The 17,823-nt window shown below is 42.9% G+C and overlaps 1 protein-coding gene across 1 annotated transcript in view; it reads right to left on the bottom strand.

Moving 5' to 3' along the window:
* SORCS3 (sortilin related VPS10 domain containing receptor 3) overlaps nt 1–17,823 on the bottom strand; it is a 616,732-nt gene that overhangs the window by 415,214 nt on the left and 183,695 nt on the right. The window contains exon 2 of the mRNA XM_003825558.7: nt 1,451–1,518. Within this exon, the coding sequence (XP_003825606.2) occupies nt 1,451–1,518 (68 nt within the window). The remainder of the gene's footprint in view (nt 1–1,450; nt 1,519–17,823) is intronic.

Genomic DNA, 17,823 nt, shown 5'->3' with positions numbered 1-17,823 from the left:
GCTTAAAGTATCACACAGCATCATTGTGCTTGGGCTTGAAGGGAGGTTTCTGAGGTTCTAATTTCCTGGAAAGTACCGTGTGAGTGGAAATAGTCATGCTTTCATTTGTTCGAGGCATGCTAGTTACTTATACCTCTGCCAATTTTCACTGAGCAGCAAAATTAGGTTTTAGACATCCTGTGAAAATGGAGGCAGGCCTCAGTCGACATGAGCAATTAACCCCTAAATATTTAATAGATACTGTGACTGCTCCCTCTTCCCTGGAGAGAAGCTGCCTAGTTCTCTGCAAACAAACAGGTCAGATGAAGAAGCATTTCACACCCCAGTCCCCTCTGCTCCAAAACCCCAGGAAACCCTCAGGTCAGGACTTAGTAGGGATGATGATGCAGCCAGATGCATGGCTTTTTGTGACAGCTTCCTGCCCAGTATTGACACATCACAAGGTAAATGGGAGAAAACACACAACACCTCAAGTCTCATGGACCTAGCAGAGAGGGTGAAGCACCAAGTCCCAGTGACTGATAAGACCCGCTGTCGACCAGTGTGACTGCACGTCAATGTGGTCATATGGATGTGCATATGTACGTGAGGAGGTATAGGCGTCAGTGTGTGTAACACACGGGCATTCCCTGTCCTGAGAAACTCCTGGTTTCATGGCTTTATTAAGGTTCTCTCTAACTTCACTCACCCACATCCCTCTTCTCCCTCGTCCTGTGTGCACAATCATTGTTAACAGGGCAAACTTATCCACTAGGCACAAGAGGTACAGCAGCTAGGCTCACAATAGTCTTAGAGGCCCCAAAAGTGTTTTATTTTAAAATCAAAAGAATAAACTGGGCTGAAACAAGTGTTTTAATATATGATATTAATGTAGTTGTCTTTATACCAATGCAGTGGTAAAACAGACCTTTTAATATTATTTTATGGGGCAAGGGGCCCCTGAAGGCAAAATTGCCTGGGGATCAGAACATCATCATGCGGACTTGTATCTGTATCTCTTCCCATGTGTATCTGTCCCCATGATACTGCCTTCTCAAGAAGCACAGCATCTAGCAGATGCAAAGGGCTGGAGGCAGTCCTTTGGCCAAGACACACATCCAGGACAAGAATCTCTCCTACAGCAGGCTTCCTAATCAAGAACCTCTACTCGTGCATGTTTATCTGATCTCTCTAGCCAGGCCCCACCTTCTTCAAGTAGAATGAGACACCCCAAAAGCACAGAAGCAATGAGAGGGCCAAGGTGTATTTGCAACAGGTCCCAAAAGAGATAAGCAGAGCAGGAAAGGAATTCACAGGTGGGGGCCATCAGTTCCACCCGGAGCATTAACATGAGCTTCCAGGAAGAGGACTATCTTCTGCTCCTTCCAGTCCACACTTCCCAACTGCTTAGCTTGTGTTTCTCATGTGAGCCAAGCCAGGGTGGCTCCTTAAGAATCTCTAATCTGCTTACCTCCAAAGTGAACTCTCAGTCACGCTGCCCAGGTTGAAGTCATACAGCTTCGTCAGGATAAGTATGACCTGCAAGGGGTTGGGGATAAGGGCAAAGGAGAGGAACAAAGGGAGGGAAAAAAGGAAGCTTACTTTAGTTTGTGTAACAATATATAATGCATCTCCTATCACCCAGAGGAGGGCTTAGTATTTATCCATTGAGTTGCGGGGTATTATAGGATCAAGCAAGGGGGAAAAGTTATTAATTTAATGCATCCCTGTAACTGGTAGCATTTATTTTAATCCTGACAGTGCTTGCATTTGAAATAAAACATGCCAACAGGAATTAATTGGCTATTGACAGCTGTTTCTCCACATCTGTCCTCCTTCAAGGTCAGATGCAGGCCAGCTGGCTTTGTTCACCACCAAGGCCACCCAGAGATCAGATGATAGGCTTGCTTTTGATCCAGAGATGACTCTGATTTACAGAATTGGAACTAAAAGGGTAAAAGGGAAGTGGTCCTGATTCTGTCTGTAAAAGGGGTTCAAAGAGATTTTGTGTTTCCATCAACAGGGCCTTGGCAGGCATAAATACCTGAATGCAGACAGGCCTACTTCCCTAACATCCCCTGATACCATCTGCCTTCGACCATGTATCACCTGCCCCCACTACTATGGAGTAAGCAGATCATTGAACCCCACTGGACTCCATGACCACTTTCTTGACATCAGTTGATGTTAAGTAACCCAAAAGGAAGCTGGACGTATCAGAGAGCTGAGGCTACCAGTAATCCAGTTGGTGGTTTTCTTAACCAATCTTGGGCTGACCAGTCTGTTCCCATGCGCTTTCTCTAGCTGGGGACTTGGCTGTCAGATGTTGCCCTACCTGCCTCTCATGCATCTGGGCAGTGGCTTAGGCACAGCTCCACATTTAAAAGGATGCTAAGCGCGTGCACCTGAATCGATTTTAATCAAAACGCAGGTGCATAATACACATTGCCTGCCTGCACGCGTGATAATCCAGTTACACATAATTGTGTTTATCCAAATTTAATGCACAACTCATTTCACTTTTTTCAGCTCCTTCCCATTCCACAATTTAACTTCCTCCAGTTCATTTTCACAGCAACCATTAAATTCTTTCCGAGATAATGAATTTCTGCTACCGAGATGGGACTTTCCCATTCTAGGTATCCATTTAAGATTAAAGAAAAATAATCAGCCATTATATTGCACATTTTTATGGCACTTAACTAACAACAAAATGCTCACTTTGAGATTTATTCTCATCCAGCACTCTATGGGGTCAATCAGCCCCATTTCCATTTCTTCTATATAAACCAAGAAAAAAATTAAAGGCAAGGGATATGATCCATTATGTGCCAAAGGTGATGGGAACATTCAATTTCTCTGCGATGAGGAATGGCAGGTTGGCAAGAAACATCATCAATGGCATGGCCATTTGTAGAATAGTAGAATTTACCAAGCTACCTGTCCTACTACCTACCACAGCACAAATCAAAGAGTATGTATTAATAGCACACACCAGTGGCATGGCTATTTGTAGAACAGTAGACTCTACCAAGCTACCTGTCTTATTACCACAGCACAACAGCAAGGAGTGAGGAACCCATGCAAAGAATTGTTCTCTACAGTCACTTAGAGGTCTTTGCCCCTCCCATTCATAACTAGTTTCCTCATTTATTAAAGCCAGAGACTAACAGAGAAATAAACTTATCCATAGCCTCACCAAATGTCTAGCAAGTTGCCAGATAATTTCTGTTTGTTGAATCAGTATATATGGTACACACACACACATACACACACACACCCCCCAAAGTTCTTCTGTTCTTCATTTGACCTTATTTCATGTACCAAGTCCTTCTTAAAGTCACCGTGTAAAAGCATGGGAGGCTATGTGCAGGCCATGCCAAATTCTGGAAAAAGTAAAAAAGCTCAAAACTGATCTACTAGGAATGAGTCAGAATGACCACCTCAGGCTCTGCAGGAGCAAGTCAGACCATTTCATTTTTTCCCCAAAATCAAGCCTTCAGAGGACATGCCTCCAAAATCATTTTTCCCCAACATCAAGCCTTCAGGGCACATGCCTCTAAAAAGTGCAAAATCTACATAGAATGAAGAAAGAGATGCTGAGGGTAAGAGTTTCACTTAATCAGCAGAGCTTCTAACCACTAGATCTGGAAAACCCTTCTCCTTACTCAAAGCTTGGACCACTCCGCTTTTTCCCTCCCTCCTTCCATCATTTCCTTTCTTCCTCTATTAAATGACTATGATATTCTGGCCACTGGGCTATACATGGGGGATACAGAAATAAAAGATCCAGATTCTTCCTTCTAGTAGCTCACAGTCTAGTCTAGTAGGGGAGAAACCTAAGAAATGAGCAGGCAATTCCTATATAGACTGATAGGTGCTGTGGTGGGGAATGCAGAGAAAACCGGGGAATGTTGAAGCACCAAAAACAGAAACTAGATAGAGGTCAGGGAAGGATTCCTAAGGGTGAAACCCAAACTAATACCTAGAAAGAGTAGAAACTAACTAGCTAAAGGGAATGCTGAAGTGTTTCTACATGGAGGAAGCATCATGAGCAAAGACGCAGGCGTTCTGCAGATAAACCACTCAAGAGAATATTATTAGACTCTCCTTAGTTTCTCCTTCCTCTCAGTAGCTGCCATGAGAACATGCCTCTCAGATCTCCACCTGCAGGAAGCATAATTGACTAAGCACTCCAGCTGTTGTGCTCTGAAATCCATTGCTACCTCTTGCCAAGCCCACACCCCACGAAAGCTGCTCCTGGCCAATGGTTACAAGCAACAGGACTACTAGGCAGACACATTCCTGGGTGACAGGACTCCTTGATGGGTGACATTGATGCTAAGATCCCCTAACAGACTTGCTGAACTTTCCACAGAACCTCACTACAGTCTGAGATGCTCCCAGCCAGCCTACCTGCCTGTCTTCCTTCCTTACCCATCTCCTTCACCGGGGGGTCAAATCTCCATCTTAGCCCAGCAGTTGTCCCAATCTGCTCTGGCTCCTTTCCCACTTTCTCTCACGGGCATTTTTCCTGATAAGTTTCTCAGAGATCTCATTTCATCTTTATGTCTGCTTCTTAGAGAATCCAGACTCACATATCCTTCCACACTTCTGTGAATATTACTTCTGCCTTCATGGTAGATGGTTTCAATTTTACCTCTTAATTCATGCACTTCCTTGATCAGAAACCTTTACTGGCTTCCTCTGCCAATGGATGAAATTCATACTCCTTAGACTGGCACACTTAGACTCCACAGTCTGGCCCATGCATACTCTTCCAACCATTTTTTCTAGTTTGCAAAAACCTGTCCTCTGTTTTAAACAATCTGAGTTTTTCAAGGTACCTGAGGTAAGACAAACACATCCTCACATCTCTGCTTTCTTTCATGCTCTATCATTGTATCACTGCCTGTGCCCCATCCTTTCATTATCCCCTGTACTTGCCTGCCTGATGTTGGAGCAACAGTCAAAAGCCCACCCCTTTCAGGTGGCCTCCCAGGATTATCCCAGACATCAAAAATGTTCTCTCCTGTGAAGTCCTATTTTGCTTAAAATTGAGTCATGCAATTTATCACAAACACTATATTGATAGTTTCTGAATGTTACATGAGTGGCCTTCTCAACTAAAGTCTAAACAAGTTAAGGTAGGGATTGTGTTTAGTACTTCTGTCTCCTTCACAGGCTCAGCATATTGAAGGTTCTTATACAATAATCACTTTTGAGTAAATGAAAGATATTGATATTGTGTTGGTAAATCACAGACTTCAGCAGGAGATGCTATTAAGCCAGTCTATTGCTCTCATTTTATAGATGAAAAAATGGAGCCCCAGAAAGGGGAACATGACTCAAGGTTAAGCCTTGGCAATGTCTGACCTTGACCAAGTACCCCCAAGGTAGTGCTCCTCCCATTCCATGAATAAAGCCGGAGCCTAAGAGCCACTGGGGAGCCTGTTAAATGCTGATTCCATGGCCCACCCCCAGTAAGTCTGACTCGATGGACCCTGAGTAGGATTCGAAAATCTTCTGTGGCAACCAGAGGACCACATTTCCAGAAAGGCTCCATCACATCATGGTTCCTTTCCCACCTCTATGCTACAGTGACACTACCCACCCCACCATGGTGAGATTCTAATCTAGCAAAACACTGCTTCCTTTACATTGAATTTAACCTTACAGATAAAGCAGGGAGTGGGACACGTATGAGGAGGATACCTCAGCGTGGTCACACCAGCATTCCCCAGAGGAAAAGTCAAAACACTGAGAATTATAGGATGGAAATTCCTTTTCCCCTGGAGCCCAGCCCAGAAGGATATTAATAGAGCCATGAAGAGATGATAATGTAACCTTCAGGCTTAAGACATTCTATGCCAAGCAAACAAAACCAAGAGCAAGAGAAAGCCTGCCCACCCTGACCTCTCCCACCACTCACAGCCTTCCAAAGGCCACTGGGGAGGAGTAAATTTCCAGGGAAGAACATTGAAAGTAGATGCAATAAACTCACCTAACAAGCTCGGGGCTGTTAGGCAAGTACTCGGACCAGAAAGAGATGAGAGTGTGGCTCCGGAAACCCAGTCGGTGGATATGGCAGGCAGGATGGTGGAGAGGGTAGTTCCGGATCTACAGCAAAACCTGACTTGAATCCCCTCCAGCTGATGGCCCCAGAATGAGAATGGGACTCAAACTCAAGGAAGCATAAGCAGGAGCTAACATTAATTGCACTCCTACTATGTGCTAAGTACTACACTGGGCAATTCTCAATCTTCACAAAAAACCTTTGAAACAGAGCAGGTATTATATAATATCACCCATTTTACAGATAAAGAAACAGAGTCCCAAGGGTTAAGCAAATTGCCCCCACAGCACACAACCAGCAAGAGACAGAACCAGCATTTCTGCCCATGCCTGTCTGACTCAACCATGCTTGTTCTGCTCTAACGTGATGCTCCTCTACTCAGTAAGTGTTTATGTGGGCTTCTGTGCAAGGCAATGAATAGGAATGCAGAGAAGAGAAAAACGCACCCTTGCCCTCAAGGAGTTTATCATTCATTCATGAATTCCACAAATATTTACTGAGTACCTCTTATGTGAACTAGAAATATACCTGCTAAACTCTGCAAATCAGGGAGAGAGATCTAGAGCTCAAGGCCCAGGGGTAAAGATAACTTTTGTTTTCTTTGTTCTTGGAGAGAAAAATAGGAAACAGAGATGTGTAATGAGAAAAGAACTAGGCAAATTGTTGGGAGAGCCAGGTTTACCAAATAAGCTTTGTCAAATAAGTACCTTTTTGACCTAACTGGCTATAATCCTGGAGGGATTTTAGACAGCAGGAGAAATGAAAATAAATTGGAATAATTCATGAGTAATAGCACTTCTCTCTTCTTACAAGCTATATACAGACATACACACAGAGAGAATAGCAGAGAAGTCTGTCTCTATATGTGTGTGTGTATAGCTGGAAAATTACATTTATGGAAGTACATATAGGTACATATAACTATTTTAAATTGGCATCTGACATCTTATTTGAAATAACACTGTTCATACATCTCTTATAGCTTCTGTCATACTGGGATAATATGATTTCTCTGTATGTCTGTCTTCCCTGTTAGACTGTGACCTCCTTGAGGTCAGAAATCAGGTCTCATTTAGCTCTGTATTCCCACCACCAAGCACAACGGCTGACACATGGCAGGTACTATACAAGGTCCTTTGGATGAATTATAAATATATGGCAGTAAAAGAAGGGATGAGATGATAAATGTAGGAGAGAGGTATGGAAAATGTGCTATAAGATTTGAGAAGAGGAAGCAATTAAGTCCAGAAAATGTGATTAACAAAGTCTTCATGAAGGAGGGGTTATATGAGCTGGGTCTTACAGCATGGTAGGAATTTCTATACACTGAAATGGAGCTTGTCTGCTTTATTTCTTTTTTTTCTTTTTAAATTGGACAGGGGTAGATAGAAAAGAGCAGGAGGTAGGGGCAGCATTCTAGTTATGAGAAAAGCAGCATGGAGATGGAGCAGTATGGGCTGTGTTGAGTGCACCATGATATACGCAGGATCCACTCAGAGACACGGCAAGGCTGTGCCAAGGTGGGAAACAAGGCACAAAGGACAAGGGAAGGGTGCAAGAAGGAGAGTGGAATTGCACTTGGTGTAGTCAGTAATGATTTGATTAAAAGCTCTACAAGAGTGAAGAGGGCAGTGACAATAGAAGATTATAATAATTTATGTCACCATAAATAAGGTGACAATAAGGGACATAGCTGACTTCTTACAAAATCAGTTGGTGCTGTCTTTGTTGAGTATCCACCTCCAATTTTCTTGTCCCCAAGCAGCTAGTATCTTCTGTTGTCCCCAAATGCTCAAGCCAGCTTCAGACACACGCAACACCAGCAACTAATGCCTTTATTCCTCACTTCTTTCATTCATCTATTCCTGCCCAATGCCAAGCACAGTATAAGAATTTTGGTAGTAAAGTGATTTTTTTAATGGTTGCTGTGGTCTTTAAATGTGTAGCCCTCCTTAACCTGCTGCCTTCCAAGATTATCTGTATTTGAACTAACAAGTCCAAGTCCCTGACAGGGTTGGGGAGAGTGATATTTGGTGTGACTCTACACATCCCATTTTCTATGTGAGAGGAAGTGCCCACACTCTGAAGTTTCAGTCCCTATTCCACCCAAAAATCCTAAATATCTCCTGGTCTAAATTCACTTGCCCAGTTGGATCCAGCCCTCTGCCTCCTGGATGGAGCTTGCAAGGCCACATGGAAAGAATGCAGCACCTGAAACCAGAGGGCTGAACTCAAGACTCAGCCTTGACGCACACTCCTGCATGTGCCCGAACAACTCATGTATGTTTTCGGAGTTGGCTGTGTTTTACTAAAATGGGGTAATGGTACACTTTCCCTGCCATGCTCACAGGGTTGCTGATTCAAATCAAATAAGGGAGGCCAGCTTGCTTTATAAGCTGTACTGTGCAAACATGAGTTATAAGTGTGACAATTATTCTTTAGAAGACAAGAGCTTCTAGTTACTCATATTTGGTGGAAAGGTTTCAGATTCTAGAGTTGCTGAGCTCCTTCTAAAAAAATGCTCATCCATTCTAGACCCTAACTGCAATGCAGGAGGCCGCAAATCAGAGCCAGTGTTCTCTCACCTGGCACCTCCACTCAGCTTTGGAAGCCAGGCAGAAAGCCCCAGGGGATTCCTGTTCTCAGAAAGGAAATGCGTAATCTGCAAATTCATAAATCACTAGGACGCTCTGGCCCGTGAGCACATTCAGTGAAGTGAGGACCTTTAATGCCTGTAAAATTTTACTCTGAAGGAAAATTACTTTAGTTCATTAAACCTTCCTAAAATCTTGGTGCCTTTAAATCCATGGGGCTCTCTGCATATCCACCTCTAGGTCCCCTCACTCTTATGACCTCACTCCTGCCTAGACCTGATAATTCTTTGCTTTCAGCCAAGTGGAATAGGACTCACTGACTTTCTTTACCAGGAGTGGTAGACAATGGTAACATAAGAAAGTTGCTAAAACATACACTTCGGGGACTGCCTGCAGGAGTGTATTTTAAGTCTCAGCATAGTCTTGTGAGTCTTGGCATCTTCCTCCCACCTAGAGGAGCCTCCCCTGCAGGGAGTAGAAATTAAACATCTAGAGTCCAGAACCCAACTGACCCACAGTACGAGAATGTCTGGACACCAACTGGGTGTCCAGAATAAGACAAACAGTGCCCATTGCACAGCATGAGTTTACAATCTAGTTGGGAAGACAAGGAATTATTAATAGTACAAGAGACACCAACTTGTCAGTGACTGATGCAAGAAATTTTACAAAACTGTTAACCCCTTTCTCTGTTTTTTTTTTAAGGGAGCATTACCAACTCTGTGGCTCAGCATGATTCCTTTCTCATCTTGCCCATAGCAAGCAAACACCGAGTCTCCTGAAATGTGTTGGGGTGTACTACATTGACCACTTTCAGGTCCTTATAATTTTTCCATTCATTCACCAAACTAATATGTATAGCATGCTTCCTTTTTGCCAAGTGCTGAATCAGCAGTAAAGAAAACAAACCAGCCTCTTTGCCCCCGCTAAGATAATATCCTAGCAGAGGAAAAAAAAAAAAAAAAGTAACAAATGCAGTAGTCAAATGGCAGTGAGTGCTATGGGGAAAAAATAAGCAGGAAATAAGAAATAAGAGAAATACATTAAAAAGTGCAAACACACAGGGGTGGTTCCAGGGTGGGCTGGGGGGGTGGCAGGTGGGGAATGAAGGTTGCAAAAGTAAATAAGGAGTTCAGAAGAGGCCTCTATGAGAAACTGACACTTAAAGTCCTGAATGAGGTGCAGGAAGAAGTCACATGGTGCTCTTGGTAATAAACATGTCAGGCAGAAGCAGCAGCAGATGCAAAGATCCAAAGGCAGGAATGTGCCCAGCGTAGCCAAGGAACAACAAGTTAATGAAGCTGGAGGGGAGGTGAGGGAGATATTGGGAGGCTGAGATCTCACTGGGCCTTGAGAAGCACTGTAAGAATCTTGGTTCTTACTCCGAGTGAGATGGGAAACCACCGGAGGATTTACATGGAGGACTTAGGTTTTAACAAGATCACTCTGGTTGCTGTGTTTAGAAAGGCAGTGAGGGGACGAGAGTGGATGAGGAGCCTACTGTAATCATCCAGGGGAAATGCAGTGTAGACTGGACCAGAGTAACAGCAGTGGACTGGGGAGACAGGTGAAGAGGGGCAGGATCTAAATATATTTTAAAGATAGAGCCAAGGAGATTTGCTGACAAATTAGATACGAGGTGTGAACAAAAGAGAATAGTCAAGGACAACCCTCAGCATTTGAGCCTAAGTGACTGGAAGCAAGAAATTGCTGTCTTATGAGACGAGGACTGTGAGAGAAGAAGGTTTGGAGGAAAGATTAAAAGTTGAGCTTTAGACATTAATTTTGAAATGCCTAAGAGACATTCAAATGGAGAAATCAAACACTGAGCTGGATAAATGAGTCTGGGGTTCAGAGAAGAGAGTTTAGGCTACAAATATCAATTTGGGAGCTGTCAGTGATTGGATGGACTTGTAAGACATGAGTCTAGGTCCAGTCACTAAGAGACCAAGTGTGGATTGACTAAAGCTATAAGGATTGACAGCTGGGGCATGTCAGCATTTAGAGATCAGTGAAACGAGGCAGAAAAACCAGTTTGTTTGGACCTCTCGAAATTGGCACAGGGGATATTTGTGTCCTGTATGAATGCTCACCACGTGGTGTTTACTATAGAGACTTTCAAGCATCAGATGGACAGGATGGTGTCTTCTGTTGAGATCAATGAGCCTCTTCCCCAGTTACCCCTGTGTCTGCTCTGTGGTCTCCTGTATAGAATGGCCATTGTGGCAGAGATTGAGGCTTCCCCTAGGCTCACCATGGAATCTCCCCCACCAAGGCTGATGTGGAAATAATCACTGCTGAGTTCCCAATCTACCAACATAAGAAACCAATGCTGAGTCTCAACATCGTGCATGGTGGCAGGTTGATTGCACAGCACCCCTCTCATCTCAGAGAAGGCAATTTCTTCTCACTGGAATTGCTTTCCTTTCCTGTAGTGATTATGCTAGAATCAAACATTTCAATTTCAGATTGCGTTATTCACTGTCATGGTGTCCCATACAACATGACTTCTAACAAAGGAACTCATTTCACAGCAGATGAAATACAGTCATGGGCATGTCCGTGGAATTCACTGGTCTTACCATAAACATGATCACCCAGAGCACCTGGACTGATACAATGCTTGAGTGGACTTGTGAAAACTCAATGACCACCATCTGGGAGCTGACACCCATGTGAGGCTGTGGTGCTTATCCTCTAGGATGTGGGTCCCACCAAAATATGGTCCAAATACCAAGGTCTGAACATCAACAATGAAAAGTGTGAGTGATGTCTCTCCTTATCATATCCAGGAGGACACCACAGAATATTTAAATCATGTCCCCACAACTTGGGGCTCTGTTAGCAGAGAAGTATTGCTTCCCAAGGAGGGAACTGTCACCAAGAGGCAAAACACCTGTTCGTTCGTTTATTTATTTATTTATTTATTTATTTATTTGAGATGGAGTTTCACTCTTGTTGCCCAGGCTGGAGGGCAATGGCCCTGTCTTGGCTCACTGCAACCTCTGCCTCCTGGGTTCAAACGGTTCTCCTGCCTCAGCCTCCTGAGTAGCTGGAATTACAAGCACGTGTCACCATGCCTGGCTAATTTTTGTATTTTTAGTAGAGACGGGGTATCACCATGTTGGCAAGGCTGGTCTCAAACTCCTAACCACAGGCAGTCTGTCCACCTTGGCCTCCCAAAGTGCTGGGATTACAGGTGTGTGCCACTGTGCCCAGTCACACCTGTTCTATTGAACTGGAAGCTGAAAGGAATATCCATCTGTTTTGAGCTTCTCATGCTATCACTGAACAAACAGGTAATGAAGGGTTACTTACCAGCTGGGATGATTTGTTCCTATTGTCAAGGAGAAACAGAGATGATGTTTTATAATGAGGACAAAGAGAATGATGTCTGAAACCTATTATTATTATTATGCCTCTTATTAATTTCAAGTGTCCCTATTGTCTTCAAGTCCTGAAGTACAAGTTAACGGAAGACTACAGTGGTAAAGGCAGAACTATTAAGGACTAAGATTCTTCAGGAATGACGGTTTGAATTATTCTATCACACTATGAGGTAGAAATCCTTAACCCTCTGAGGTATTTGCTAAGGGCAAAGGAAATACAAAATGGGTAGCTGAAAAAGACATGGCCTATCAACTATGCCTCAGGACTAGTAACAGAAATGAATATAATAGCAATTACGCATATTTCTCCTTGCCTGCTTTATGTGCACATACACAGAGATGAGAGAAGGCTCAGAATGTATGTGCACAGAGATGAGTGAGAATGCAGGATTCCCCATTCCACCCCACCCCCCCAACCATCACCTCCTTGCTTTCTGTGTTCTGAGTGAAAAATCAGAGTGCTTGACTGTTCTGTGACCCAGCAAGCTGCAGGTTTTCCCCAGCAGGCTTGAACCTACACTGGTCTTTTGAACATTCCCAGGAACTGTTAAAGGTATCTAGGTTGTTGCCCAAAACACTGAAAGAAAGACGTCCTGGCCCTGAGCTAAATGCCTTAAACCGTCTAATAAACTCCTTTCCCTGACCACGTTGCTTGGACAGATCTAGGTAGATCACCCCTTTTCTCTTGCTGTCTGTCATGAGGATTGCTGCAGCACTATACTAAGTTCCCCTAATAAATGCTTTGCACTGATCACCCTGGCATTTAGTGCTTCTTTCCTTGGAATCGCAACTGGCCCTATCTTGGTACCGTTTGGGGCACTCCCTTGTGGGAACTTCCCTTCCATCACTTTTGGGGTAATTCCAGCCACAGGTTCAGCAGGGCAAAACAGATAAATAGATGGTGCCCATAAGTTACTCTCTTTTCTCCTACTCTCTCTCTCTGTTTCTTTTCTTTTATACAAAGAACGTTAGTGTTGGTTAGCTTCACAACTACTTTGGGTTATAAGATATCCACACAGGATTGTAATAAGTCTACAAAGCAATTAACATTACCCAGAGAAGGTTTAGCAACTAATGGAACTTCATGAATCTCTTTCTTGATAGAGAGTGACAGTATCCTCATGGTATAATTTGTCGTGGCTTGGTGCAGTGGCTCATGCCTATAATCTATAATCCCAACAATTTAGGAGGCCGAGGTGAGAGTGTCATTTGAGCCTAGGAGTTCAAGATCAGCCTGGGCAACATGGCAAGACCTTGCCTCTACCAAAAAAAATAATAATATTAAAAAAAAATTAGCTGGGCATGGTGGCACACATCTGTGGTCCCAACTACTCGGGAGGCTGAGGCAGGAGGAACACTGGAGCCCAGGAGGTCAAGGCTGTAGTGAGCTGCATTCGCACCACTGCACTCCAGCCTGGGTGACAAAGACCTTGCCTCAAAAGAAAAAAAAGAAGTCATTGCATTATATTAGGCAGAATCACAAGGTTAAATACAAACAGGAGGGTGGAAAAGAACACTCACAATAGCCAAAGAAGTAGGCTGTGCTGTTTACTCTCACCCCACAATCCTGCCTATGTATGGCAGGTAACCAGGGCCCTGCAAATTACATTTCTAAAACTCTCCTGTGAGCTCTCTTCAAGATTAGTTCAGCCAATGGAAAGCATGAGTGGGGACTGGCGGAGGAGGGAGAAGCAGCCCTCTCCACATATCTGGCTTCTGATGTGACAACACATCAGCAGCAACAGAGGTGGTGGAAGCAATGGGGACGGGTCTCAGTAACCAGCAGCACAGGCTCCTGGGTTCTTCTGATGCACCTCAGCACACACAGCAGGAACCTAGGTGGGAGAGACCCTTGGCCTCTAGTACTGCTTCCTCTCCTCCTGGGCAGTCATGTGATGGTTCCTGCAGTGACCAATCTTTGAGCAGCCTTGCCTTTCCTCTTTCTTGCTCTTCCAGCCTTTCCAGCACTCTTGTAATCAATTCCTGCATTCAATCTCTTCTTTTAGAAATACTATGCAGCCATAAAAAAGAATGAGATCGTGTCCTTTGCAGGGACATGGATGAAGCTGGAAGCCATCATCCTCAGCAAAATAACACAGGAAGAGAAAACCAAACACTGCATGTTCTCACTCATAAGTGGGAGATGAACAATGAGAACACATGGACACAAGTAGAGGAACAACACACACCAGGGCCTGTCGGGGGTTGGGGGGCTAGGCAAAGGAGAATATTAGGATGAATACCTAATACATGTGGGGCTTAAAACCTAGATGATGGGTTGACAGGTGCAGCAAACCACCATGGCACATGTATACCTATGTAACAAGTCTTCATGTTCTGCACATGTAACCCAGAACTTAAAATAAAATTAAAATCAAAAAATATCTCGAGTTAGAGGCCCTGGCTGACACAGAACAGGCTGGGAGATACAAGGATATCAAGGAGAACATGGGTTCTGGAAACCGAGTGAGGAAAGCATTTCAAGGAAGAGGGTGACCAGCTCCCCGTAAAGTGAAATACTGCTGACAGTTTATTTACAAGAAAGATCAAAAATCAACCATTGGATTTGGCTACTAGATGGCCTCAAAGGCCTTCAAACTAACTCATTTACTTAATTTCTTACAAAAATTCTCTAGTGGCTTCTCACTGCCTTTAGAATCAATCCAAATTCCTCATGGCATAAAAGGTCTTTCTCAACCTGGCCCCAAATGGCAGTTTAAACCTCTTCTAGAGTCACTTTCCCAAATGACTGCTGAATTTTAGCCATACTAGAATACCCCTTCTCCCATTCAATTTTCCCGTACCTTTCCATATGCTCTTCTCCCTCCTCTGAAAGCCCTTCTCCTGTTCTCTACCTGATGCTCTCCTTCCTTCTCATGCTTCCAGATTCAGCTCAAATATCAACACTCTGATGTCTCAGCTGTTCTCAAAGACAGAACTGATTTTCCCTTAATCTATGTTCCCCTAACTTGTTGTACATACCTCCAATTTTGCTACTCACCAGACTATAATTTTCTATCTGCACATGCATCTCTGACACTAGGTTATATGCTTCCTCAGGACAGGAACCCTGATTTTCTCATCATTGTACTATGAAAGTATTATTAAATGTTTCTTTGATATGGCATCTATTAATCAACAGAGATATAACACACTTCTTGAGTTTAAAGTATTACCAGAGGTGTTCAAAGGAGGAGAAGATGAATCTGAGCTGAGGTGGTCAGGACATCCTCACAGTGGATGAGAGGCTTTGATGAGATCATAAGAGATGGAAAAAGTTTAAACTCTCAGCCCTCTCCTTTCTGGGAGCAATGTCTTTCAAGGATTTCTTTTCCCTAGATAAGCTAGTCTGCCAAGCCTCTCCAGAAGGGAGAGCTTAAGGTGGCTTTGAAATAACTTTGAGAATGTCCACAACAGGGTAAGGAGAAAGGGACACAGGAGCAGGGCGGGAAGATAATGAAAGCAATCTCCCGAAATCAGACCATATTAAGTTTTAAAGAGTTATCATTCTCTAAGGGCCACTAGAGAAGACAAAGGTACCTTGTTTTACTGTGTTTCACTTGATTGCACTTCACAGATACTGTGGTTTTCTTTTTAATTTTTCCAAATGGAAGGCTTGTGGCAACCCCATGTCGAGCAAGCCTGTTGGAACCATGTTTCCAACAGCATGTGCCCACCGTGTGTCCCTGCATCACATTTTGGAAATTCTCACAACATTTCAAGCTTTTTTGTTATCATTATATCTGTTATGATGACCTGTGATGAGTGATCTTTGATGTTACTTTGTAATTGCCTTTTGGGCACCATGAACCATGCCCATATAAAACAGTGAACTTAATTGACAAATGTGCAAGTTTTGACTGCTCCACTGATCGGTTGTTCCCCATCACTCTCCTTCTCCTCAGCCCACATGCCCCCATTCTCTGAGACATAACAATACTGAATTTAGGCCAAATATCAACCCTACAATGGCCTCTAAGTGTTTGAGTAAAAGGAAGAGTCACACATCTCACACTTTAAATCAAAAGTAAAAATGGTTAAGCTTAGCAAAGAAGGCCCATTAAAAGCCAAAATAGACTGAAAGCTAGGTCTCTTGTGCCAGAGTTTGCCAAACTCTGAATGCAAAGGAAAAGTCCTTGAAGGACATTTTAAACACTTTTCCAGTGAACATACACGTGAAAAGAAAAACAGCCTTATTGCTGATACGGAAAAAGGTTTAGTGACAGAAGATCAAACCAGCCACAACACTCATTTAAGCCAAAGCCTAATCCAGATCAAGGCCCTAACGCTCTTCAGTTCCATGAAGGCTAAGAGAGGTAAGCTTCAGAAGAAAAGTTTGAAGCTAGCAGAGGTTGGTTCATGAAGTTTAAGAAAAGAAGGGATGTCCATAACATACAAGTACAAAGTGAAGCAGCAAGTTCTGATGGAGAAGCTGCAGCAAGTTATCAGAAAATCTATCTTGCATCATTAATGAAGGTAGCTACACTATATAATCGATTTTCAATGTAAACCAACAGCCTTCTGTTGGAAGAAGATGCCATCTGGGACTTTCATAGTAAGAGAGGAGAAGTCAATGCCTGGCTTCAAAGCTTCAAAAGACAGGATAACTCATCTAGGCTAAAGCCAGTGCTCACTTACCATTCCAAAAATCCTAGGGCCCTTAAGAATTATGCTTAATCTCCTCTGCCTGTGTTCTATAAGTGGAATAACAAAGCTTGGATGACAGCACATCTTTTTACAGCACAGTTTACTGAAAATTTTAAGCCCACTGTTGAGACCTACTGTTCCAATAAAAATATTTCTTTCAAAATATTACTGCTTACTGACAATGCACCTGGTCTCCCAAGACCTGCGATGGAGATGTACAAAGATATTAATGTTGTTTTTATGCCTGCTATCACAACATCCATCATGTACCCGTGAGTCAAGGAGTAATTTCACTTCCAAGACTTAGTTTTTTAAAAAATACATTTCATAAAACTATGTTGCCATAAACAGTGATTCCTCTGATGAATCTCAGCAAAGTAAATTGAAAACCACCTGGAAAGCATTCACCATTCCATATGTCATGAAGAACATTTATGATTCATGGGAGGAGATCAAAATATCAACATGAATAGGAGTCTGGAATAGATTGATTTCAACTCTCATAGATAAGTTTGAGGGGTTTAAGACTTCAGTGGACAAAGTAACTGCAGATATGGTCGAAATAGCAAGAGAACTAGAATTACAAGTGGACCCTGAAGATGTGTCTGAATTTCTGCAATCTCATGATTAAACTTAAACAGATGAGAAAAGAAAGCAGTTTCTTGAGATGGAATCTATTCCTGGTGAAAATGCTGCAAACATTATTGAAATGACAACAGAAGATTTAGACTATTCCATAAACTTAGTGGATAAAGCAGTGGCAGGGCTTGAGAAGATTGACTTCAATTCTGAAAGAAGTTTACTGTGGGTAAAATGCTATCAGACAGCATCACATTCTACAGAGAAATCTTTCATGAAAGAAGAGTCGACCAATGCAGCAAACTTCATTGTTGTCTCATTTTCTGAAATTGCCACAGCCATCCCAATCTTCACCAACCACAAACCTGATCAGTCAGCAGCCATTGACATTGAGGCAAGACCCTCTACCAGCAAAAAAGATGATTTCTCACTAAAGGCTCAGGTAATCATTAGTATTTTTAGCAATAAAATATTTTTACTTGAAGTATGTATTTTTTTAGACATGATGCTACTTAACACTTGATAGATGACAGTATAATGTAATCATAACATTTATGTG

The sequence above is a fragment of the Pan paniscus genome, chromosome 8, assembly GCF_029289425.2.
Source record: "Pan paniscus chromosome 8, NHGRI_mPanPan1-v2.0_pri, whole genome shotgun sequence".
In the NCBI taxonomy this organism is placed as follows: Eukaryota; Metazoa; Chordata; class Mammalia; order Primates; family Hominidae; genus Pan; species Pan paniscus.
This window is presented reverse-complemented; position numbering and strand designations above follow the sequence as displayed.